Genomic DNA, 26,097 nt, shown 5'->3' with positions numbered 1-26,097 from the left:
TACACTCAAAAACAAGGGTAAGGGTACAAATAAAAGAGACTGGGCCATAATGTAGTTGACATGCATATATACCAGTCAAATCACGAATTGACTTATGCTGTTGTTTAATGTCAGTATTATACAGTACAGAAAATCTCCAGGAAATCCATTGTGATTATATTTACTATTATCTGCCTAAACTTATATTTGTCTGTGCTAAATTGATCAAAGCAATAAGTTAAATTCTCCAAACGACCCCAATATATTCACAAAACAGAAAGCTGAACAGTAAGAATGCTTCTCCTCTTCTTACATTAACACAGAACAGGTGTTCACTGTTTCAAACCCTCCCCTTTTTCCAAAAACTGCTGTACATCTTTAAGCGTGTCCTGCAGATCCTTGTACTTTGCCAGCTTGCATGCCTCCTCCAGTCTGGCCCAGCGGTAGTCCTGGTGCTCATCTGACAGGGTGACATTTATTCTGGGGTCCTGCAGCTCAGCCAGCCAATAGAGGACCTCCTTCTGCCTGCCCCGAACTTCATAATGCAGTCTATGCAGAAACCCATCAACTACACGCAGGTGCTCTTTACCCAAACCAGCCTCCTCCTGAGTCTCCCTCCACGCCGTGGTCAGGTCATCCTCACCGGGGTCTACGTGACCTGAAGGACAGGCAGACAACAGTGAGACTAGAACCTCAGTTCACGAGGACTTGTGACTTGAGTTAAAGAGCAGTCAGTGTGACACAGACAACAACAGACAGTGGGAGTTCTAGCTGTACCTTTAGGAGGAGTCCAGTGGTGTTCTCCATAGGAGGTCTGCAGGAGAAGATATTCAATGTTGTCAACAGAAGTCTGTGCCAGGCGCCGGAATATTATAAATCCACATGCCCGCAGTGCCATTATCTGAGAGAGAGAGAAAAAAAAAAGTAAAAATCAGCATTAAATTCAGGCTAAAACTGGCTGAAGATTTACGACCTCTCAGTTTAACCCCTTCAGACCCTGAGTTAATTGTATTGGACCTTATGTGTTCTTGCACTAAACACATATAGAGACCGATTGTTTATCAGAATAGACTATATTTTAATTTATCAGCCAATTAAACAGCAGTTTAAACCTGTGCACTGCACTGAAAAAATAAAAGTCTGCAAACTTTTGAAGTAAAGCACGGCAGCATGTTTATTTTACTGTTTTTTAGTACTTTGTTTTATTTATTTATTTAATATTTATTTTTATAGAACTCTATAATATAATTCTATGTTCTAGAGATTGCTGGTTCATATCCAGGTCATGCAGCTTGCCCTCAGCTGCCAGAGTACTGAGAGAGCAGAGCTTTCCTTGCTCTTTCTGGGTGGGTACAGTAGATGGTGCTTTTCTCCCTCATCACTACTAGGGTGATGTCGATCAGCACAAGGCATCTGTGAGCTGATGTATCGAAACCAAGCCGCTGCACAAGGGGTACAACAGAGAAATGCGATTGGTCCTAAATATATTATACTAATGAAGTGTGGAGCTATTTTGGGCATAGTATGCCTGTTGGGAACATAAGCTAAAAGTGCTGTATTTTGTAATGCTGGGGAATAACAGAAGTGGTCTATTTTAACAAAAGTTCATACTTATCTGGTTTCATTTCACCCCAAGTTTTACATTTCACACCAGATTTCTGCCTTAACACCTTTTAGTTTACAATATTATTCCATATGTTTCCATTAATAGTTTTCATGTCTATGATATTAATATACAGTGTAGAAAATTAATTAAATAAAGCAATAAAGAAAAAATTGAATGAGAAGAGGTTTGACCAAACTGGAACTGGTGGAACTGGAAATGGATACTCTATAATCTTACTGTAACGTTAAATCCACATTTAATATCTTCTAACACACTCAGGCTCATTTTAAAGGGTTAAATCTTGACTGACCACTCAAAAGTCATGCCCTTCTGACAGGCAGGAGATCTGGCTCTTCAAAAACACCTGGCAACCCTGGAAAGAAAAGCGTTTAATAGCGTTTGCAGGTCGCTGCTCACTGATTGTCCACAGATATTCTCACAAATCTCTGCGTGTGAGATGAGTAGCTGTATATTTTTTGCATTATTCTTGTTTAAGTCGCCTAAAAATTGACGTAAAACATCGATTTTTTTTATATAATTTCTCTGCTTAGCCCGCTGTACAAAAACAGACATATCATATACTTACGTCCAAACGGGGTTAAACTGCTGAATAATGTTTCTAAAAGCGATAAAACACTGATTTATAGCCTATATGGGGCACATGTTTACACCCTGTACTTCCGGTTTCTGTTTCACAGACTGCGCAGCCGCAGTAGAAACACACCCAGCCACGCGTTCTGATTGGCTGGCGAAAGCTCCTGACGTCATCGTATCTGCATTAAGACTTAAAAAAAATTAACGCAATTTTAAAATGGAAATTATATATTAAATCCAGCAGAATACAATTTATTTATGTGGATTAATGTGCCATAAAAAAATATGACAGCGGTTATCAATCAATTAATCAGTCAATCAATAAAACATTTTTTTTTTTTTACTTCTTTATACCTTTATAGGTACAATATAGGTATAATGTAGCCGAGCATTTACAATAGACAGTGATTAAAAGAGAGAAAAAAAATCACTCTAAACAAACAAACAAACAAAAAACTGTAGAAAAATAAATAAATTAATAAAAGAAAAACAAATTGAAACTGTAGAAAAATATAATCCAAATATAAGCAGTAGAAGAAAAAATATATATACAGTAAGGGAGTTTACTTAATTTATCGTTTATACTTATTATTTATGTGTATACATCTTTATTGACTTTATTTATGTGTATTAATGTGCCATAAATAATTAAATCAATCAATTTACAATAGACAATGATTAAAAAAATTAAAATAAAAAATCTACATAAAATTTTATCACCCGAAACAAAATAGCACAGGAAATTAACTAAGGTAAAGAAACATTAAAAGTTAAAGAAAATTAAGTGTAACTATATAAACAATAATATACATTTAAAATGATCAAATAATTATTTAATTATTATGATAAAAAAAGGTTAAATAAGACGATAAAATTATTAAGGCCTACGAAAGAAATAGAAAATAGATAAAAAATACTCTTGACTAAAATAATAAAACATAATAACAATTCTAACAAAACTGACATAAAGATAGTAAGAATAGTTGTTGGTTAATAATAATAACACATTTTAGAATGAATAAAAGTTAAAATAGATAGATAGATAAAAGAATGAAAGAGAATACAACAGTACAGTACAGTAATGAGAATGAGGCAGTAACAGTTAGAGGAGGAGTAAAGGAGGAGGTGAGATAGGGGCTCTGTTTCCTCTGAATGTTCTCTGAGTGTGGAGGTGAGATAATGTCAGACAGGCTGAGCAGAGCTCGATCTGCAGGACTGATAGAAGAAACTGCTCAACCCAGATAAAACACACACACACACACACACTTTTCAGCTCCAGTCTCCACTACTGCAACAGGCTGACAGCACACTGCTGTTCTCTTCAGGTATTATTGTATTTTTTAATCTTCTAATCTACTCCATATCTTTGCTGTGTGTGTGTGTGTGTGTGTGTGTGGGTGGTTTCTCTGTGAATACCTGAAAACAAATTTAATATATTTGTTGGTCACATGGTGTTGGATGTTTTAATATTCTATGGCATAATTTATATTTTTTTGTAGAAACTTTTTAAATAAAGTAAAATTTAGAATTTAGATTAGAAGTGATCTACTTCATGTTCCTGCACGTGTGCATATTTGTATATGACCCGCTCATGCCGCTTGTTGTATCGGATGAGGATATGCCATGTAACATTATATATTAAAAATAAGATAACAGGAGCAAATAAATAAATAAGTATGTAAGGTATGGCATTAAAAGGTGTAATAGCCAAAATTTTGTTAGACAAAATTGTAATCAAAAGATAACTTAGCTTATAGATAGCTTCAGATTTATTGTCATTGTTCAGTGCAGACAGTATAAAGTAAGCAAAAAAAAAAAAGCAGCAAAAACACAGCAGGGTGCAAAATGTGTACTAAATATGAATACATTATATGTCTATGATATATTTTATACTATACATATGTAATACAATATAATGAAATAGACATCCCTATATACTTAGAGAGATCAATATATACATGTATTTGCATTGTTTTTGTATAAAGACACACACACACACATATATATATATATATATATATATAGAGAGAGAGAGAGAGAGGTAGATAAGTATGTGCAAATGTATATGTATACATAGACAACAGTGTGTTCAGGAGAGGTGAATTTACAACCAAAAACACACATATTTTATGAATAACTTTTTTTTTCTGTTTTGAAAGAAAATGTTCCTCTTCTGTTTGATCTTCTCTGCTTTATCAGAAGCGGAGATAATCATGGCTACTGAAGAAAACGGGGATTCCTCCAGGTGTTTCCTTGTGGGGAAGAAGACTGATATCATTGAGGCCAAACGCATCAACCTTACAGTGGGAGACAGAGACATAATCGTCATTCATCACCAGGGAACTTTCTACTCCATGGATCAGCACTGCTACCGTGAGTGACTTACACTGTATTCTCACTTTACCAGCCTGATATTCACACTCAAATCTGCTGTTCTTTTCAGGGCTGTGTGGACATGGCTCATTAGAAATTCAATTTTTAAATCAGATAAAAAAAAAATAAGAGTGTATTTTTTTTACATGGTCCTTTAAAAGCCTATACATAAGATATGTATATTTATTTGTATTTTTGTGGATATGAATTTGAAAGGGAATAGTTATTTAGTGTATATTATGTGCAAACAGAAGTTTTATGTTTTCATTAATTTGACTTCTATAAAAATAAATGTAAAAGAAACTGTAGTTTGCTTTATTCATAATACTAACTGGGGCTGTCTGTTTTTTTTTTTGTAAATGTACAATTAAAATAAATTTCAGTTATTATGCAAAAAAAATATCGTGATTGAGAACTGCTCATATATCAAAGGTTTTGGAATATTTATACACATTTATTTTTGCAATTTTACGCTTTTGAGGTCCAGTGGATAATCTGAAATGGAACAAATCCAGTGGATCTTAAATGCTATAAAAGTTGCCAGAGCTTTTTAAGGAGAAATGAATCAACTTAGGAAAAAAAAAGTTAATAAAATTGTATATTGTAAAAAAAAAAAAGAAAATTGCATACTGTATTGTACAAAAACTCTGATCTGTAGCAATGAAACAAACAATCAAATAATGATTCTTTTTTTTTACTGAATTAACACACACCACATTCAGAAAAAGACACAGAAACACAGAGAACTCTGCAACTATTAAAAGTAGAAGATCTTTTCTTTAGATTAGAAATTTCAGATGAAGCCAGAAAATGGTGAGTACTGTTTCCTACACCTTCAAAAGACTCTTGGAAACTGGAGAGAAAACTGCTGCAGGAAGATGTTTGGCTGACCCACATGGAAACAGCAGCTTTAGCCTTTAGCTCAGATTAACATGATTAAGGACTGAGTCTCAGTTTCAGTAGTGCAGAAACAAGAATTAGAGGAGACAGGTCTGACAGGTGAAGTGCCTGGTAGTGTATATTTGAAGAACATTGAGATTTTTTTTAAATAGCCAGATCTGATCAGAGACAAAAAAAATCTGAATTGTTTGATGTGGTATGTAATGTGAACACAGCCTTTGAGTGTTTCAGGGTTTTTTTGATCTGTGTGATGAACTGGATCTCAGTGAATCCAGCAGATGGAGACACAGCTGCAGTATTTTATTAAAGTGCTGCTCCTGTGCTGATGATCTGTCCGTGAGCTGGTGCATCATCAGCAGCATCACTCTCCAGGACTATGTGTTCCAGCAGCTCCATTAAAGATCAGAATCCAGAATCCATATTAACGATATGTCCAGTGGTTCAAATGTCCAGTGTTTATTGATTTTGGTTGTATTTATTGATGGTTGATTTTTTGCCATTGGGAGGTGCAGGTCTTTAGAGTGAGGTGAGATTTTTGTGGTAATAAGATTTATTTAAAAGCTTTGACAGGATTAGAAGATTTGAATAAGGCTGCACAGTGCATGAATAAAGATGCACAGTGCATGGCTATACCTAGGCCTGTCATGATAAGAATTTTTGTGGACGATATCTTGTCCCAGAAATAATTGCGATACACAATATTTTTGTAATTTTAAGACCTTTAAATGCCACTGACCTAATGATAACAGAATAGCATAAAAAAGCAATTATTAACTTTTTAAAGACAGCAATAAATGTATTAGTCATTTATTATAATTAGTTAGGGAATTATATTATAAACTTATTTCTTCACCTACTTTAGTCCACACTGTGTGTATGGAGCTAAAATACTGTTCACTGTTATATATGTGAACAAACATACAAATAAACACAATAGACGATATCACGGTTATCAAAAGTTATTGAGGTCCTGTTCATTTATCGTACGATAAATCGATATTGCAATTATTGTGACAGGCCTAGCTATACCCTTAAAAATACAGGCAGTAAAGGCAGTTAGTGTAATGTTAGTGATCTATAGTGCACTTGCTGGATTTAGGGTCTGTCGGTGTTTCTTTGGTATCATGAGGGCGCAAAAAATATTCCTTGCGTACCATGAAATGCACAAAAGTCATGTACTAATTCTCTTATAATTAATCATGAGTGTGTTTGTGGGGTAACGTGAAATAATAATAAACCAATCAGTGTGCCAGTTGTTATTACCTTTAAGAGGCAGGTGAGGATACCAGGCTTCCCAAGTCTCCCGGAAGTTGCGGCGGCTGACTATAGACTGTTGTCAGGGTTTTAATCAGTCAGTGGAGCTCCTATATTTCCTGCCACCAAGATAGAAACATGCCAGATATTTACCTGAACACACCTCACTTCCAGATCACCACACCAGACCATCAGTGTAGATTTAGTTGGAATCTACTGAGGAATTAGTTTATAAGAGCTTATATCTCGGTAAACTGTATCTGAACAGCAGTTAAGCTTAATCTGGAGGAGAACACCTGATAGTTCAGATAGGAGAGGTAGAAGGTCAGATACATACCACTCCTGACTGTCGGCCTCTATCTGCTCCTCACTTAAGATCAGTTAAAATATATAGCCTGAACAATAAAAAAAGTATTTTAACCAGGTGAATTCTGTAACCATGTTCTAATACAAGTCTCTTTTTCACAGATGCTGGTGGACCTTTGTTAAATGGAGATATTGAGGTGAGCTGCATGAACCTAATGCTTTTAAATTCCAAAATTAATAGAGTGAGATGATCAGTGGTCTCATGGTCAATGGCCAAATCTGCTTTTTTTTTAAATTTATTTTGTTTTATACAAAAATTGAATTTATTGCTGTTTTTATTGGCAGAAATAAAATTCAGTACTGTGCAAATGTTTTAAGCATCTAAGCACATTATTAAAACCATATATCTCTGCAAAGAATAATAGTTTTGCTTGTAAAAACTCAGTTAAATATAAACACAATAAAAAGAATAAAGAATTTTCCAATATAAAGAACGTATCTGAAAACTCGTCAGCTATAATTTGAAGAATAAAGCTTCCAAGTTCCAGATTTCTCCTGCATGCCCTCAGCCAGCACCCCAGCAGATGTGTTCAATTCCATCAGCAGCTGTGATCTACCATCATTAAGCACCGATTTACCAAACCAGCTGTTGATATAATAGGAACTATATATTATAATAGACTTCAGAAATAGAGCTTTGGAGAGGTTATGATAAAGACGTTTATGTTAAACGACTTATTTTATAGGGATTTTATTTGCATTTAATATAATATAATATTTAATATATTTAAATATGTAGGCCTTTATGCTGTTTTTATGCGCCAAAAATCTGCAACACATTACCCATAAATATTTGTCAAGCAACCTCTGTTACTATTTTTAAGAAAAAGCTAAAAACATATCTTTTTACATTAGATTTTAATTAGACCTTATTTTTAATATTACATTTTCTAGACCCTTCTTATTATTTATATAACAGTTTTATTATTATCTTATTTTTATTTTACAGTAAAGCACTTTGATCTGCATTTTTATGTATGAAAGGTGCTATATAAATAAAGTTTATTATTATTATTATTATTATTATTATTATTATTATTATTATTATTATTATTATTATTATTATTATTATTATCAAAATAGGCGCACCCTAAGGTAGTTGAAATAAATCATAAAGATAACTGTTTTTGGACATATCTGTACTTTTGCACATTAGTGTATCAAGAAGACAAAGATCCAGAATTCTAGGAATAATCCTAGAATGCACTGTATAATACATACTACATAATATCTCCATAATATCTCCACCTGAACACTGATAATTAATTACAATGTCTGTTCCATATCTGATTCTGAATATATATATATATATATATATATATATATATATATATATATATATATATATATATATATACTGTATATATATATATATATATATTTTTTTTTTTTATTATTATTATTATTATTATTCAGGAATTCAACAGCATGCTGTGCATCGTGTGTCCGAAGCACAAGTACAAGATGAGTCTGGAAGAGGGCGAGGGGATTTACAAGGCCTCTAATCCTAAAGAGCCAGAGCAGCCGGCGCGCTGGTATTCTAAAGGCATAAAGCAGCGAGTGCACAAGGTGACGGAGGTAGACGGGAACATCTTCGTGACGCTGTCTGACTGTCCCGGCTGGATTGAGTCAGACTATTACCAGGGAGAAAAGGGCAGGGAGGAGCTGAAGAAAGCACTGGCTGAAAAATCAAACTGCTAGGAGTCTGAGACGAGCTCTTCAGAACACTCTGAGAAACTGGACATGGACTGTTGTGTAAACTACACTAAATGTTTTGTGGATTTGTGGACGACCCTTCTAATAAATGCATTCATTTACTTTAAAGATTTTGCAACCATTGCTGACACAGATGTGCAGATAAACATACAGCTCTGGAAAGAAATAAGAGACCACTTAAAAATGATGAGTTTCTTTGATTTTACCAAATTGAAAACCTCTGGAATATAATCAAGAGGAAGATGGATGATCACAAACCATCAAACCACCAAACTGAACTGCTTGAATTTTTGCACCAGGAGTAAAGCAGCATAAAGTTATCCAAAAGCAGTGTGTAAGACTGGTGGAGGAGAACATGATGCCAAGATGCATGAAAAAAAACTGTGATTAAAAAACAGGGTTATTCCACTAAATTTAAAACAAAAACCATACTAAAATAGGAACTTGTTTTCTTTGTATTATTTGAGGTCTGAACGTTCTGCATCTTTTTTTGTTATTTCAGACATTTCTCATTTTCTGCAAATAAATGCTCTAAATGACAGTATTTTTATTAGACATTTGGGAGAAATGTTGTCTGTGGTTTATAGAATTAATAAATAAAACAGCAATGTTCATTTTACTCAAACATATACATATAAATATCAAAATCAGAGAAACTGATTCAGAAAAGGTGTGTACCTGCCTGAAATACATCTTTGCAACTTGGGATTTCTGCATTATGTCTACCTCGAAAGTCAGATTTCGGAGATTTTCGAGTTTTTGATGCTTTGAGTACCACCAGTGGCAAACGTACCACAGTTTGAGAACCACTGCTCTAGAGCATCCTATGGTTTTCTGTTGAAATTATACAGTACCTCTGTCAGCAAAATTTGCACACCCTAAGGTGGTTGAAAAAATGGAATTAAAAGGAGCACCTGGACACTTTTGGACATATAGTGTATATTTCATATCATTTTTATACAATTTCTTACGTTTACAGGCACACTATTTAAGCTACATTCATATAAAAACACACATATCTTTGTACTCATACACCAAACGCACGTCATGATCTCTCCCGTACTACACAAATAAGAAAAATATCCACAAGGCTGTCTGTAAACACAGACCAGTGCAGTGCAGATACTGATCCTGTGTCGTATTGAGCAGTGTCTTTTTATAGGTGCTAACTGTCTGCAGTAATAAGAGGCTTGCAGGATGTTCTTCTACAGTGGCCGACGGCTTGGATCTCCTTTGATAACCTGGTCCAGCGGCCCATTCATCACCACTGTACTAAAGGACACAACTGCTCTCCTGGAACATAAATCAACAGAATGTGCTTCTTATTCCTGCTTCTCGGGTTTCTCTCTCTCTCACAGCTCCATAATTTCATTGTATACATTTTCTATAGCACAACTGTTCAGGTTTAGGATATTTGATAAAACAGTAATTGGGATATTGTTGTTCTGTGTTTATGTTGCCATTGACTGTAAAAAAAATTGAAAAAGGGCAGATTTGGGACCAAAATATATACTCTTTATGCATGTTAGTTGGGATACAAGACAGTAGCCATTGTGCTAATGGCATGAAAGCAATATTGGATGAGACAGTAAGCAGTGTGGAATGAGACCTATAGCCACAGTGCTAATGCTGCAGTAGGGATGTTGGCTGAGGCTGGTAATTGGCTTGACTTGACTTGACTTTGTCTTGTCTTTCGCACTCTTTTCGCACTTTGTCTTCCATCTCTTAATAAAGGTGAGACTATGGCTATGTTTACATTACCAGGCTGAAGTGACTCAAATCAGATTTTTTGATTAATGTGGCTCAGATCTGATTTTTTCATCTGATGAGTCACTTTCATATGTGGTCTTAAATTGCAAATATATCCGATCCATGGACATGTGACATGAATGTGAACGGTCAAATCGGAATTCATGCTCCTGTTTGCTTTTACACATTAGCATTAGCGCTATGTGCCGCTCTCTCGTTCCCACACTGCATCTCTTGGTGCAGCTGTGCAGCTATAGCTGCAAAAACAGCAAAAGCAAACCACCTGTCCTTTTTTCACCTCCTTAACCTGAACATAAACTTCAGAGCAGCTGTTTACTCTCCACTCCAGCAAAAGATGCTCCACATATGAGCTGCTAACTCATCCATTTCCCTTTATAAAGCTACGAGTCTCTCGTCTAAAATGAGGTTATCTAATATGAGGTTTTAACAGACGTTTATACAGGTATCAATGTGCAGCATGTGAGACGTTTTTAGAGACAGATTCGTTCACATTACACACAGATACAGATCACTTACATTTACAGTGAATGTGAACCATCAAGATAGACAAATCTGTCCTGAGCAAATACTAATTGACCCTAATTATCACTGTGAACTATGGGATTTGGACTCCCCCTGGGCATCCATACCCTACTGTCACTGCCCTCTGCTGGCAGCCCGTAGTGCCCCTTACACTCTGGTTCTCTCCTGACAGCATTCCTCCCAGCTGTGATTAAGCTGGAGGCGTGGCAAACAAACTGCATCTGCATCCATGACTGTACTTCCCAGCATACAGTGCTCTGATATACTGAACACAGTGACAGTGAGATCATAGCCAGTCCTAACGCATGTTGCCATATCTGGGACACACCTGCAAGGGGGGGCAGAGACACTGTCACCAGTTAAACTGGGCCAGTCTTACTTGATCTCATCATGCATATCCTAGACTGCACGCTCCTATAGCTGAAACATGAAAAAAAAAAAAAAACAGGGGGATGAAGCAGTGTGACTAAGCACAATCATATAGTGCTATGTTACTCCTGTCTATGAACGATTTAGTGCCTCCCACAGGAAAACCCCTCTAATTAACCATGTCTATTGATGTCCTTCAATTAAATAGCAAAGAAATTAAACACACTTAGTGACAACTTTATGCAATTGATTATAGTATTAAAGTGAAAGGACACATTTATTAGGGAAAACTGTACAACTGAAAGGGAGCTTCAGTATCCTGTTGGCCATCTCTAGCAGATAAAGTACATGATGACATACTGTACAAGGTGAGATACGGTTGGGAATGGAGGCGTGCGGCTTCTATATGGCATCCTGAATCACATTTGCCCCCAAAAATCGCCCAAAAATGTTGCAGCTGGGCCTGTAGATCCTACACTCTCTTAGGTTGCCTAGTTGCTCACCAGCTGCTCCCATAAATACTTGATTAATGATTCATCTGATTACCCCGAGTATTGCACCGATTTCAGAAGGATCCAAGACCCAGGATCTGTACTCTAAGATCACTTTTGGCGCCACAAAACAGCTTTCAAACTTATTTAAATGTACATAAAAAAGGACTAGTGTGAAAATGCCCAAAAGTGACAGTGGCTACCTGGGTATGTTCCCTACTAGCCCACCGCACTCCGCAAAACCAGCAAGCTGATTGGCTGTTTCTCCTGAAAGGCGGAATTTTATCCTTGAACTGGCTCCGTGATTAGTGTTAAGAGATTTTCCATTCACAGCAGACAGTGACCTGTCTCCTCATTTATAATACAGCTGGGCTAAATGAAATGATTTGGGGCTACTGGAAATTTATTCAGGGCTAAAGCCCCGGAAGCCCAGGCCAGGCGACGCCCCTGGTGGCTACCTGATGAACATCCAAGATTGCAGGCAATTCATTAAAACAACCGTTTGCATCTCTCAATCATCTGTCATCTCAAAGTCGGTCAACTGGGTAAAATAAATGTCTTTGAGTGCATTGAAGAGGTGCATTGTACAGACATGTCTAGCAATCAAGTCAACAATCTCTCATCAAGAGGTACACTACCCAAAGATTTCTACTGGGAGCCTTTTCATGCATTAACTTTCAAAGGAAGTCAATGTAGAAAGTTGGAAATGAGGTGGTGGCTTCTAATGTATCTCGCCATTCCAGTGCTGGGAGTATTTCAAGTAACAGGTTGTACTAATGTGAGGATGAGTCAAATGGTTCTGCTAAATCCTGTGAAAAAGGTGTACTTTTGTGTGACTGTTTAACCCTTGTGTGGTGTTCATATTTTTGTTACTCGTTTACTTTGTTACTTGTATTTAATTCAGCAAAATTAAGCAATTTTACATTAAAATGCTTTACACATGCTCGCTTCACCTAAATTGCAAGCAATATAAACAGCTTACATGGTTAATATTTGCCCTTTACCTTTCTTATGTTACATTTCTTTCTAAAAGTGCTACTCTTTTTTTTATTAGTTTTTTAATAAAATGTAAAAGAAAATGAATTAAACTCAAGATATGAGCAGAAAATTTGTTTAGTTTCAAATTTACAAATGAAGCAATGTTTATTAGCCCTTGGCCAAACATACTGTATGTAATATAAATGTGTAGGGGGGGGGGGGGGGGTGTACAGTGTGTGTTTATCGAAAATGTGTTTTGATATATATTTTCCACAAAAATGAGCCAATGCCAATGAGTTTGAGTTAGAAAAAATATTTTTTTAGTATCATTTGATGAAAAATGAAAACGGGTCCCACAGACCCGAACACCACACAAGGGTTAAATAAATTATATAAAAAATGACGAATATACAAAATCTATAATTAAATAATGTATTGATATATTCTATATATGAGATTAAATTATCTAATTATTCCATGTATTTATTTAAAGGTACAAATACTTTGTTACCTTACTTAAGTAGAAATGTTGGTTATCTACACTTTTACTGTATTTCTATACTTTACTGTAATTCTTTTTCAGGTTACTTTTTACATTTTCACACAATTATCTGAACTTTCTTCCTCTTACATTTTAAAAATCCCCTCTTTACTCCTATTTCTTTTCAGTGCACAATAGGATTCTGTGGTGTGGCCTAAGCTTTTGACCTTAATAATGAATGTGAATCTCTATTTCACACCTTTGTATTTAATAATTATTTATTTATCACACTGATTTTGCAGAGGTGACAGAAACTCCAATATATATATATATATATATACAGTATCAGATATGATACACATTTAAAACATGAGCATGAGCTCATAATTCATAACGCTTCTTCACATGCTCAGTAATACTGTATATGGCCACTTTATGTATCACAACGTTCAGCACTTTATGAAATCTGTCTATGCAGCAGTGTACAGACCGGCCCATAAAACAACCTGGATCACGGATAAGCCTCATTGATTATGAATTTATTAATCTAGTTACTCAGCACAGTATGGAGTGGCTGTACAGAACATTTACATTATAATGTACATCCACAGCAATTCTGTCATACATACTGCATATAATAAAACAGTAAATACCTCATAACACTGCTGTCATAAGAAAAAATATCTCTTAATTTCTCATGATTTCTTGTATACCGGTAGTTTGTGATAAAAAAAAAAAATGCAGGAAAAATGAAAACATTTCATAAATAACATTCTACAGAATTATAAATAAAAGTATCATAGAAAAAAAAAGTTATAATAGTGTTTATTACTCTGTGAAAAAGACCTATGTTAAAGGACAGGAAATAATATTGTGTCCCAGGACTTTTGCCCATGATAAAGTTGGATCAAGGAATGTTAAATACCAACACAACTTCAGAAATTGAGTGTCATTTTATCATATTTCTCTTTGTCAACAATTAATTTATATTAAATTTATATTTAGTATTCAAATCATTTTCGTCATGAAAAATAGGTTGTAAACAAATATTTTTTGGGAAAAATTGTTGCTATTGACATTAACACTGGGTGATGACTCCGTAAACTCTGTATACAATTACTAGTGATGCCTCACAACACCAGGAGGATAAAGACTAGCACATGCCTCCTCCGATACATGTGCTGATGCAACATTGCCGAGTAGCATCACAGCGCTAACGCTCTGAGGAAAGCGCAGCAACTCGGCTCTGATACATCAGCTCACAGACGCAGCCTTGTCCTGATCCACATCACCCTAGGAGTGATGAGGGGAAAGAGAGCCATCTACTGTATCCACCCAGAGAGAGCAAGGCCAACTGTTCTCTCTCAGGGCTCTGGCAGCTGATGGCAAGTTGCATGAATGGGATTCAAACTGGCGATCTCCCGATCGTAGTGGTATTTTGCTGGATTCCTCATTTCATTTTACCAAGTCCCCACTGGGTGGCTAAATACCAAACAGTTCTGTATATAGAGAATAATCTATTGGTCTCTCTTGTACTGCAGAGAAAGTACGAAAGATAGTTTGCCAAAATGTATTCAATTTTGGTCCAAGACTAAAACATAAGCAGCAAATCAGCTGGAGACAGGGCTGTTTTCCAAGCTAAATGGACCCCACTATATCAAGTGTACAGTGTAGTAGAAACTACACATCAATTCACAGAATAAAACACACTATAACCACCATATTTACAGAAATGTTATAGCTTTGTTTTCTTTATCCATTTCAGTGTTAAAGACAGTGAACAGCTGGCGTACATGGATACTGCTGAACATGTTCCAGTCTGGTTATATGCTACTGTCAGCAAATAGTGGAAGTGCCACTTTAATGGGGATTCTGATAAAAGTGTTGGTGTACTTTTCTGCATGGCCTGTCCTGTTGCAAAGGGCCTGGCTGGAGATTGTCTACAACGATCACATGTAGGATCTATCTAATGTTTGCCCACTAGCTTTAAACATTATGGGGTTGATTCCCCGACAGGGATAAAGCCTCTTGGACTTTTGCACAGCATTCTGAATGGAGATTTTAAATTGAAAGAAAAGCACAGTGTACCTTTAAGTTTAATCCCTAAGTCTGGAAAACGTTTGACCCTGTGTAAAATTCAAGCGCTGGTTTTGACAGTGGCATCATTAAAACTGAAATGTTAATACTGTTTCCCTGTCCTTGGTGTGATGACAGTTCAGGGAGGTTAATATTATGTCCTGTCTGGAGACATCTTGTAAATTTATACGGCCCTGGATGTGCTTTTATTCTCCGGTCCAGTGGTTAATAATTATATGCAGTGTTTTTTTTTTTTCCTGCCCGCGGAGTGACAGAGTTTAGTGGGCCGAGAATTTCTGTAGGGGGCATATGAATGTGCTCTCATGCGGAAATGAGCTGGCTCTCTACAGTAACCCACCATGCCCTGACGGAAGAACTGCTCTTTAGTGCGAGCCTACGAAAACCGGCCTTAAAAAGGGAAAAACATAATAGAAAACGCACTGATGTGCACACGCTCGCTGTGCGGAGAGTACGTCATGCTGCCCAAAAGCAAGTCAAGGATGCTGGCTAATTTTGCAGTTGCATTGTTTAGTCAGATTGTCTAAATATAGCTGAGATGTCTTTATCTTTCCGAATCCACTTTTAAGCCGGCATTGTCTGTTAGAAACTCATGTCAGGCGGAACAGATGTAATTTTCTTATGAATACACAAATAAACACTTCATCAAAACGCGAGCCGGAGCCCTGATGGATGAAAATAAAGATGAAGGCACTGAATGAAGCAGTATGTTTCATTTCATTTATTCATTTATTTCAACTGCCACCCTGTTCCGTCAGCATTTTAAGAAACAACCTTGACACGCTGCGTGCCGGCAGCTTCACAGCTTCACAGCTTTCCACATCTGAATTAACAGGAAATGAAGTGGCTGTGAAAAGAAGAACACACAAACCAACCACTACTGCATCAACTGTTTCTTTTTTCATTTATTTCCAATTTTATCCTATTTTATCCCAACTTTGGAAGACCAATTACCCAAACAGCATTCATACAGTGCAGGCCAAACAAGTTTGGACACACCTTCTCTTTTTTAATGCGTTTTCTTTATTTTCATGACTAATTTACATTGTAGATTCTCACTGAAGCATCAAAACTATGAATGAACACATGTGGAGTTTTATGTACTTAACAAAAAAAAAATGAGCTGTCCTCCACAGTCACTGGACCTGAACCCAATCCAGATGGTTAAACCCAATCCAGAGCTGGACCACTGAGTGAAGAAGGCAACAACAAGTGCTAATAAACACATCTGGGAACTCCTTCCGTCAAGACTGTTGGAAAAGAATGCCTAGAGTGTGCAAAGCAGTAATCAGAGCAAAGGGTGGCTATTTTGAAGAAACTAGAATATATTTTTTAGTTATTTCACCTTTTTTGTTAAGTACAAAACTTCACATGTGTTCATTCATAGTTTTGATGCCTTCAGTGAGAATCTACGATGTAAATAGTCATGAAAATAAAGACAACACATTTAAAAAGAGAAGGTATGTCCAAACTTTTGGCCTGTACTGTATACTGTAAACCCATAAGTAGTTTGAACTCAAATAAATTAAGTCTTTTTTTCCAAAAACTTTGATATTTCTAAATGATATTCAGCTATTTTTAGTTAGTTGAAGATTTGTAGGCACATATACATTCAAACTGAGATATTTCAGTTGAACGAACTTATTGTAAATGAGTTTAATGGGTTGCCATTGGCAGCTTCTTTTCCATTGGACTCAAAATGGCACAATCAATTTACATACTGGGTGTGTCCTCCAATTTCTTAATGCTAGAGAGCATAAAGATTGGACTCTAAAGGACTCTCAATGAAAGAAGAAGGTCATGTGATGAGTCTAATGAGTCCAGATTTAGACTGTTCCAGAGTGATGGAGCATTAGGGTAAGAAGAAAGGCGGCTGAAGTGATGCTCCCCTCATGCCTAGTGCGGGGGATTCAAATCCATATGCCCTCTCTGGGTGGATAGATGGCGTTCTCTCTCCCCGTATCACTCCTAGAGTTAAGAAGGTCTGCACAGCTGTCTGTTGGATGATGTCTATCAAAATCTACAAAAAACACAAGGAATAAAGGACTGAAGCTTCATTGTTTTTGGGGACCCAGAATTTTCCCAGAATCCCTGGCCACATGGCAGGAATATTATTGGGTAGTACTGGTCACTTAGAGAGTAAAACACACCCAATAATACAGACCATTGAAAAAGAAAGGTTCTTCAAATTGTTTTTGTACACTCTAAAAAACAGAGGTACGATATGAGTACTTTTTTGTACTCAAAGGTACATTCTTCGTAATTCTACTCTCAAAAAGAAACAATATTGGTCTTTACAGGGTCAGATTTGTTCCCTTTGAAGTACAAAGTAATTTCTACCAGCAATAAGTACAAATTTGTTCCATTTAACCACCCAAAGGGTACATTCAGTATTCTGTATCACTGTACTAATAAACAATATATATTTTATTTGCACATTTTTTATTTGAAAGCCAGACAATTTTGGATCATCAAGTTTTTGAGCCATATTTAGTTGATGATAATGTTTATAATTTTTTCAATCTTTACTGGCACAAAAACCATGGGTACACAAAAGGACTTTTTTGTACCTCAATATAAGGTACAGCCCCAGCGACAAGCTTTGTACTCTTTTAAGTACAAATCTGTACTTACTTTTCTTAGTGTATAGTGTTCCCATTGAAAAACCACTGTAAAGACAAAGACAGGTTCTGTAAAGACAAAGGTTTGGGCATACCTTCTAATTTAATGTGAATTTTTTTCCTGCATTGTGAATCAATACTGAAGTCCTCCAGTCTATGAAGCACCACATAAGGAATAACACAGTAAATTAAACACAGTCTTAAACAAACCAAAAATACTATGTGAAGCATTTAGGTGCTCTTATCTGGGGTAATGTTAACTTGCAGTTTCAGAGGCTGGTAACTCTTATAAACTTATCTTGTACAACAGAGGAAACTCTTGATCTTCCTTTCCTGGGGTGCTCCTGATGAGCACCAGTTTCATTATAATGTTTTATTGTTTGGAGGGTCTTTTCGACTGCACTTGAGCATGCTTTTAAAATTCGTGATTTTGTTTGTATTGACTAATTGATTTTTTCTTTATTTAGCCATTTTATTTGCCATAATCTGGATTAGAACATTACTCATATATTCACTATTCACTGTATACCTGTAACTCTACCTCTTCACTACTTTACTTTAACTGATGCTCTCAAACACTTTATTAAGAGACAAGAAATTCAAGTAATTAACTCTTGACCAGTTCAGAGCACAGCTGTTAACTGAAAGCCTGAATTCTAGGTGATTCTATCCAGCCAAGGTGTGCAAAACTGTCTAATCTAAACAAATTTCTATCAAATACTTTAAAATTTCTAAAATATAAAACATATTCTGATTTGTTTAATACTTTTTTTATTCATTAAATTATTCTGCAAGTTTTTCTTCATAGTTTGAATGACTTTAGTATTAATCTATAATGCAGAATCTTTTTACATAATAAAAAAATGTAGATTTTAACATGTGACCAAACATTTGACTGGTACTGTATGTAGCAGAGATGTGTGAAGTGTAGTGAAATAAAGGTGTATGAATTCTGAAATAAAGTATAAAGTAAATAATGTTGCTGTTGTTGTCGGGAGCATTGCAAGTGATCGGCTTCATCCTATTGAGTGGTTGGGTTAACTGGCTCAGATAATTTGGTTGGAGAAATTTGGGTTTAAATGAAATATCTGATTTTCATTAATGGCTCACTTTTACTGATTGGCGAAACGATGTCATTGGAATGGTGCCCATTACATTACAGAGACCCTGGACCCCTTCTCCATATGGTCAAGCTCACACTTATAAAGATTCACACAGTTTCAGTGTGACTCATCTCACTATATGACTTTTCTCCACCTGTGGTTTCTACACCGCTGAACTCTCAGATGGTTGTCTTTGTAATGAAGGGGTTATGCACTGCAGCCCTTCAATAACACCCCTCTCTGTGTGGTTGCGGCTGGGCAGTTCTTCTTCACAGTCTGATCTCGTCCTGCACTGACCTTTTCAGTCTCCTTGAACAACATCTCTGCTCTTTGTGTTCATACAGTATGATCACCTCATTTCATGTATTTTTTTTACCTTTATTTTTCTTTGATGGCAGCTTAGCATACTATGTCAGGACTATGTCAGGAAAATGTTAAGACAATTTAAACCCTGTCACTACATATATGTATTTGCCCCTTACATATTTATTTATTTATATTTTGTTTTAAAAAATGTAATATCAGACACAGAAAACCTGAGTAAATCACCAGGATTTTGGAAATATTCTGTGCACTGAATACATAATTTTTTTTTAATCTCATGTTAGTTGAGAACCTCAGACAACACACAGCAGGAATAGCCAGCAGACTTCGTCTGAGGGAGGGATCTATACCTTCTGTCTGTGGCAAGTCAGCAGAAAAGGGAGATGTACGTATTTCCAAATAATGAGTTTCTATGAAAGTTAAGCATGAACTACCTTGTACTAACATATTGTATACACTCATTGTATACATGCCGTGGCCAGCTACAGCTAATTTGCATAAAGGTGACAGAGCCCTTAAAAAGCTCATTCTGAAAGTGACTGAAACTGGCAAGAATGGAGCTGGTGAGATCTCTCTTCACGTGAGAGTGATTTAGATTTTGCAAAGAACCTCATAAATTCTGCTAACTCCTCCTATGGAGTTATCTCCTTTAAAGTACTATAAAATCTGATAAATTAGTAGGTTATACCAGCTGGTGGCCATGTTTGCTGGAAATCAATGCTTGTTCTTTCTCTATGAAGCAGCTTAATCCCAAAGTAAAAGGTTGCAGTTAGTATAAAAATGGTGATAAGTTAATGCAATAGGCATGTTTTAGGTGTGTTTTTTTTTTTTTTTTTTTGCTCTAATTCAGGGCAGTGTAAGCTGCTGCATTGCCTTTTCTTGCTGACATGGTCTTCACATGACTTTATTCGTGTCAGTGCTTTGCTTCCTCCGATGCGGTTGGATGCTCTTGCATGCTTTACTTGCATGATCATGCCTGCTTGCTTGCATTGCATGGCCTTGCCTTGTCTGCTGCCATGCACTTGACATGACTTCACTCATGGCAGTGCTTCACCTCAGGGTTTCCTCCGGGTCGTGTGATATCCTCGTGCTCCTCCTGCAGTGTTATTCCAGTATGCATGGTCTGGCTTGGCTGCAAATCCATGCTTACACGTGTAGTCTTGCTTTTTCTCTCCATGCTGCTGCTTTCGTGATCTTGATTATTAGAGTGACCTTGTCTTCTTGCTCTCGAGGTCTTGCTCGTGGATGCAGAAAATGTGTTACCCCAGCTTTGCTGTTGCGTCTCACGGCACCAGCACGTCTTTTTCACCTCCTCTTCCTCCTCCTCCTCCTCCTCCTCCTCCTCCTCCTTTTCCTCTTCATCTTCGTAATTTTCATCCTCTCACTTCTGCCTTTTCTATGAATGTGAAGCTTCTAATGAAGAGACAATGGAGAGCAATCTGCAGAACTCAGAGGAATTCAAACATCAGCCACGTCCTGCTGAGTCAGGAGCACCAAAGGATATTTCACTTCCCACCCGTATTCGTATATATGCATGAAGCTCCGCCCACTTTAAGACGCCTGTGCTGGGATTGGTCAGGATTGTTCAGCCCCCAGTTCAAGGATTGGCTATTTGCTCTATTTTTCTCCTATGCTTGTGAGGATGATCCAAATGCGAGCTGATGGACAATCGTAGAGCAGAAGAGCATGTGGGCGGAACCAAGCCATTACAGTCCAGGCCACGCCCCGTTTTATGCTTCCTGCGCTGTGACTGGCCAGGATATGTATTTAGTACATTTGTGACAGGGCTGATTTGTAAAGGACCTTATGAGCTGGTGACCAGTACTGGAGCAGAATCGAGAGTGGGCGGGGCTTATCGGAAGACAAGCGCGGGAAAAAAATCATAACACAGCCTAGGCCCCTCCCACTTAACCAAGCCAACGGGAAAACACGCCCCTCATGGGGAAAAACATTCGAGAAATTGAGGGTCGCTGTGTTTTTAAAACACATTATTTAAACATATTTTATACATATTTTGTATTGCAGAAAAATATGGAACTATTTAATAAACAAATCAGTGTTAAGCAAACCAGAATATGTTTAATATTTTAAATATTTCAAATTATGAGGTAGAGTCACTTTCAGTTAACAGCTGTGCCAAACACATCAAGAGTTAATTACTTGAATTTCTTGTCTCTTAATGTTTTTGAGAGAATCAGTTGTAAAGTTGTGAAGAGGTAGAGTTACAGGTGAATAGTGAATATTTGAGTAATGTTCTAATTCATATTATGGCAAGAATTACTCAAATAAGTAACGAAAAAAACTTTATGAAATGACGGTCAGTCTATCCAAAATAGTTTAACAACTTTGACGATTAAAAACGTTATGATGAAACTGGCTCTCATCAGGACCACCCTAGGAAAGGAAGAGCAAGAGTCAAAAGAGTCAAAAATCTGTGTGTTTAATTCCCTTTAAGAGGAGCAGGAAATTCAAGTAATTAACTCTTGACGAGTTTGGCACAGCTGTTAACTTAAAGCTGAAAAATTCCGTGTGACTCTACCTCATAAAACTGACTGAGAAAATCCAGAGAAGGTGCTTACTTAAAAAAAAAAACTATAAAAATATATTAAAATTATTTAAAATATTTAAAAAATAAATAAAAAACACAGAATTTAAGGTGTCTCCACATTTTTGACTGACACTGCATATTTGTTTATATATTTATTTGTGTATTTATTATTATTTTTAATTGGTCTGTTTCTGAGGGTAAGCCAATATGAGCCGCTAGCCAATCCTAGAGCAGTAGAGCAGGTGGGCGGGGCTTACCGGAAAACGGGCGCGGAAAAAACAACCCAGCACAGTCCAGCGGCGAGTCGCGGTGCTCCGTCTCGTTGACTTTCTCCTCCGTTTCTCTCCGTTTCTCCTCCGTTTCTCCTCGCTTTACCCAGACCGAGCTCCGTCCCGGGATTTGGAGTGACGTCAGAGTTTAATATTTTAGGCTGCAAGCTCCAGAATTTGTGTTTTATTTTATTTTTATTGTTTATTTTATTCTATTTTATTTTATTTCTAATCCCATCTCTGTCTCTCTGTCTATCTCTCTCTCTCTGTCTCTTTCTCTCTCTCTCTCTGTCTCTTTCTCTCTCTCTCTCTCTCTCTCTGCTACACATGTTGTGTTGTTTTTCTTATATATATATATATACTTGCTGCACGGGATCCTCTCTCCCTCTCTTCCTCTCTCCCTCTTTCCCCGTTTTTTCCGTGTGTTTTTGGATGAATGAATGAGGGAAGGAGGGCGAAAGTCGATCCGGGGCTCGATGGCTCCACTGCGGAAAACGAGGGAGCAGCGTGCTGCTTAAGGACGTGGACGGGCTGAGAGCACCATGTAAGTTGGGACAGGGATTTTTATTTTTTAAATCTCACCATCCTAGCTAAATCCCCCCATCCAAAACTCAATGCATGACAGAGATTGCCAGTATTATTACTCTGTTGATAATTACACCCTATAATAACATTAATACTAGTCATAACCACCTTTATTATAACCCCCATCATGAATGACTGCAAACTGCCAAAATTGCCAATTGACATTCCAGACTAAACACTGTCTGTGTCATTCCTTCAATGACAAGACGGGATGCAGTGATGCTCTGCCCATCAGACACCCAAAATATTACCACTGTTTCTCCACACTCTTCATTGGAAAGCTTAATATATAAATATGTGGCTCCTTTCATGGTTCCATGTTCTGCTGAGGGATGGACGATATGGTGCTAACACTGTATCACAATTTTGAATGCCAATGCATAAAAAAAATTGTTCCAAGAGCAATATCATTTGTTTGTATGTTTGCTGGGATGCTAAACATGTTCTGTTCTCAACAGATATCGTAAAATTGTACTTTTAAATTTGGTTTTGTTTGAATGTACTTCAACTAACACATTTCTCTTGCCGATAAACCTTAAAACCTCCTAATTTCAAGAAGATGAGCAGTAAAGTTGAGTACGCAGGTTTTGCCCATGAAAATTTAACCAAATGCTTTGTGCCATTGAGTCGTTTGGTGTTTGAGGACCTTCTTGGGACACCCACTTTGTAGCCTGTCTCTGACATCCCCCATTATATGGAACTTCAGGCCTTCAGTTTGGAGATACTGGTACCAGGGCTCACTCCAAATAATTCTCCAGTAAAACTTGTTTTTAAGAAACACCAGCTTGAAGTTGCCCTATCGCACTAAACTCAAAACACGTGCCAACAGCAACAGCAGAATACGATGTTTTGCATTGGCAGAGAGGATTTGGCACATTTTTCGACCCACAAATGCATGTTCCTTACAAAAGTGTCTCCATTTAAAAAGGAAATGAACAGGCTTTCGAACAGCATAAGATTCATTACCAAAAAGCATTGTTACTCTACCAAACAGGTGCAGTACCTGACAGCGATGCTGTGTGTTTTTCTGCAGGTCTATCCACATCGTGGCTCTGGGGAGTGAGTGTCCAGGCGGAGTGGGGTCTGGAGAGGATGCTGGCGGGCCGGGGCAGATGCAGGGGGGTCTGCTGTGGAGCTACCTGGGACACGGAGCGAGGGAGCTGGACCCCATGTCCGCCACTCCCTCCAGACATCCGCTGAACCCGGCCTTCATGGAGTACCAGTCCAGAGTGTTCGGAGATGTTCGGGTGATGGTGCGGGACTGCCCCAGCTGGGTGAGTGAGTGAGTGAGAGAGAGAGAGAGTGAGTGAGTGAGTAAGTAAGTGAGTGAGTGAGAGATTGAGTGAGTGAGTGAGTGAGAGATTGAGTGGGTGAGTGAGTGAGTGACAGATTGAGTTGGTGAGTAAGTCATTGAGTGAGTGAGTGAGTGAGTGAGAGATTGAGTGAGTGAGTGAGTGAGTGAGTGAGTGAGAGATTGAGTGGGTGAGTGAGTGAATGAGTGAGTGAGAGATTGAGTGAGTGAGAGATTGAGTGAGTGAGAGATTGAGTGAGTGAGTGAGTGAGTGAGAGATTGAGTGAGTGAGAAATAGAGTGAGTGAGTGACAGATTGAGTTGGTGAGTAAGTCATTGAGTGAGTGAGTGAGTGAGATTTTGAGAGGGTGATTAAGTGAGTGAGTTAGTGAGAGAGTGAGTGAGTGAGTGAGTGAGAGAGAGAGTGAGTGAGTGAGTAAGTGAGTGAGTGAGAGATTGAGTGAGTGAGTGAGTGAGAGATTGAGTGGGTGAGTGAGTGAGTGACAGATTGAGTTGGTGAGTAAGTCATTGAGTGAGTGAGTGAGTGAGAGATTGAGTGGGTGAGTGAGTGAGTGAGTGAGTGAGTGAGAGATTGAGTGGGTGAGTGAGTGAATGAGTGAGTGAGAGATTGAGTGAGTGAGTGAGAGATTGAGTGAGTGAGAAATAGAGTGAGTGAGTGAGAGATTGAGTGGGTGAGTGAGTGAATGAGTGAGTGAGAGATTGAGTGAGTGAGAGATTGAGTGAGTGGGTGAGTGAGTGAGTGAGTGAGTGAGTGAGTGAGTGAGTGAGAGATTGAGTGGGTGAGTGAGTGACAGATTGAGTTGGTGAGTAAGTCATTGAGTGAGTGAGTGAGTGATTAAGTGAGTGAGTGAGTGAGAGATTGAGTGGGTGAGTGAGTGAATGAGTGAGTGAGAGATTGAGTGAGTGAGAGATTGAGTGAGTGAGAAATAGAGTGAGTGAGTGAGAGATTGAGTGGGTGAGTGAGTGAGTGACAGATTGAGTTGGTGAGTAAGTCATTGAGTGAGTGAGTGAGTGAGTGGGTGAGTGAGTGAGTAAGTGGGTGAGAGAGTGAGTGAGTGAGTGAGTGAGGATGGAGAGGTGGATGAGTGAGACAGCATGTAAATATGATGCTATACAGGAGTGCTTGAATGGATAAAAATGTAAGGCGGAGCAAGTGGTGAGGTTGAGATGAATAAGTGAAGGACAGAGGAAATAAATATAATGGAATGAATGAGTGAGTGATTGAGTAAATAAGTCATTGAGTAATTGGCTGAGTGAGTGATTGAGTAAATAAATTAACAAATTGAGTGAATAGGTGAGTGATTGTGTAAATGCTTGAGTGATTGACTGAGTGAGTGAGTGAATAAGTCATTGAGTGATTGAGTGAGTGACAGATTGAGTGGGTGAGTGAGTGAGTGAGTGAGTAAGTGTGGGAAAGGATCCAGAAGCAGTGTTTTCCACTGTAGGGCCACAGCTGTTCTGTACCTGCTTAGACTTAATGGTTTGTTTTCCATCTGCTGTGCTGCTAAAACAGGACCAGGAAATTCTATAGAGAAACTACAGGACTGCTCAGGTTGTTTACACTGGTAGAGCCCTTAAACTATCAAACCCAAACGAAAACAAAGCCCTGTGCTAATCAACAGCTAAACTGGTCAACAAGTCCTCTCTAATCAAACAACCTTAACCATCAATAACCAGTTTAGATCCTATGAATTAATTTACCAGATCTTCAGCTTGGATTTTCAGCAGGGAAGTAAGAGAGCTGTACAGCAGGTCAGAGAATAGCAGCTAAACGGGAATCCGCTCCATCTGAATCTGCTTAGCACGCTGTGCTGAGGGAACTGTTTTTGTTCCATTTCTGTTC

General features: G+C 37.6%; 3 protein-coding genes across 6 annotated transcripts in view; 2 read left to right on the top strand and 1 right to left on the bottom strand.

Moving 5' to 3' along the window:
- Positions 1-87: 87 nt before the first annotated feature.
- nudt2 (nudix (nucleoside diphosphate linked moiety X)-type motif 2) lies at positions 88-2,302 on the bottom strand. Of its 2 annotated transcripts, XM_007253930.4 has the most exons (4): positions 2,172-2,302; positions 1,896-1,958; positions 757-880; positions 88-637 (listed from the first exon to the last, which is right to left on the bottom strand). In XM_007253930.4, the coding sequence occupies exons 3-4, from the start codon at positions 875-877 to the stop codon at positions 312-314; spliced, it is 447 nt and encodes a 148-aa protein (XP_007253992.1). In that variant the 5' UTR covers positions 878-880; positions 1,896-1,958; positions 2,172-2,302; the 3' UTR covers positions 88-311. The 2 variants fall into 2 exon arrangements, with proteins under 2 accessions (XP_007253992.1, XP_007253991.1); XM_007253929.4 differs by lacking the exon at positions 1,896-1,958 and having other exon boundaries at positions 2,172-2,301.
- Positions 2,303-2,832: 530 nt separating this feature from the next.
- rfesd (Rieske (Fe-S) domain containing) lies at positions 2,833-9,407 on the top strand. 2 transcript variants are annotated; one of them, XM_022676598.2, is made up of 4 exons: positions 2,833-3,504; positions 4,379-4,552; positions 7,175-7,209; positions 8,489-9,407. In XM_022676598.2, exons 2-4 carry the CDS (start codon positions 4,393-4,395, stop codon positions 8,771-8,773), a joined length of 480 nt encoding a protein of 159 aa, XP_022532319.1. In that variant the 5' UTR covers positions 2,833-3,504; positions 4,379-4,392; the 3' UTR covers positions 8,774-9,407. The 2 variants fall into 2 exon arrangements, with proteins under 2 accessions (XP_022532319.1, XP_022532318.1); XM_022676597.2 differs by lacking the exon at positions 2,833-3,504 and having other exon boundaries at positions 3,973-4,552.
- Positions 9,408-22,159: 12,752 nt separating this feature from the next.
- The window catches only part of rhobtb3 (Rho related BTB domain containing 3), a 32,207-nt gene continuing 28,269 nt past the window's right edge, over positions 22,160-26,097 (top strand). Inside the window, exons 1-2 of one of the 2 annotated variants that reach the window (XM_022676591.2) lie at positions 22,160-22,902; positions 23,977-24,217. In XM_022676591.2, coding sequence (XP_022532312.1) covers positions 22,901-22,902; positions 23,977-24,217 — 243 coding nt within the window. In that variant the 5' untranslated portion in view covers positions 22,160-22,900. The remainder of the gene's footprint in view (positions 22,903-23,976; positions 24,218-26,097) is intronic. The other variant, XM_049466316.1, reaches the window with a different exon arrangement.

This window comes from Astyanax mexicanus, chromosome 17, assembly GCF_023375975.1.
Source record: "Astyanax mexicanus isolate ESR-SI-001 chromosome 17, AstMex3_surface, whole genome shotgun sequence".
NCBI lineage: Eukaryota > Metazoa > Chordata > Actinopteri > Characiformes > Acestrorhamphidae > Astyanax > Astyanax mexicanus.
The sequence above is the reverse complement of the archived record's forward strand: the minus strand, read 5'-3'. Positions and strand labels throughout refer to the sequence as shown.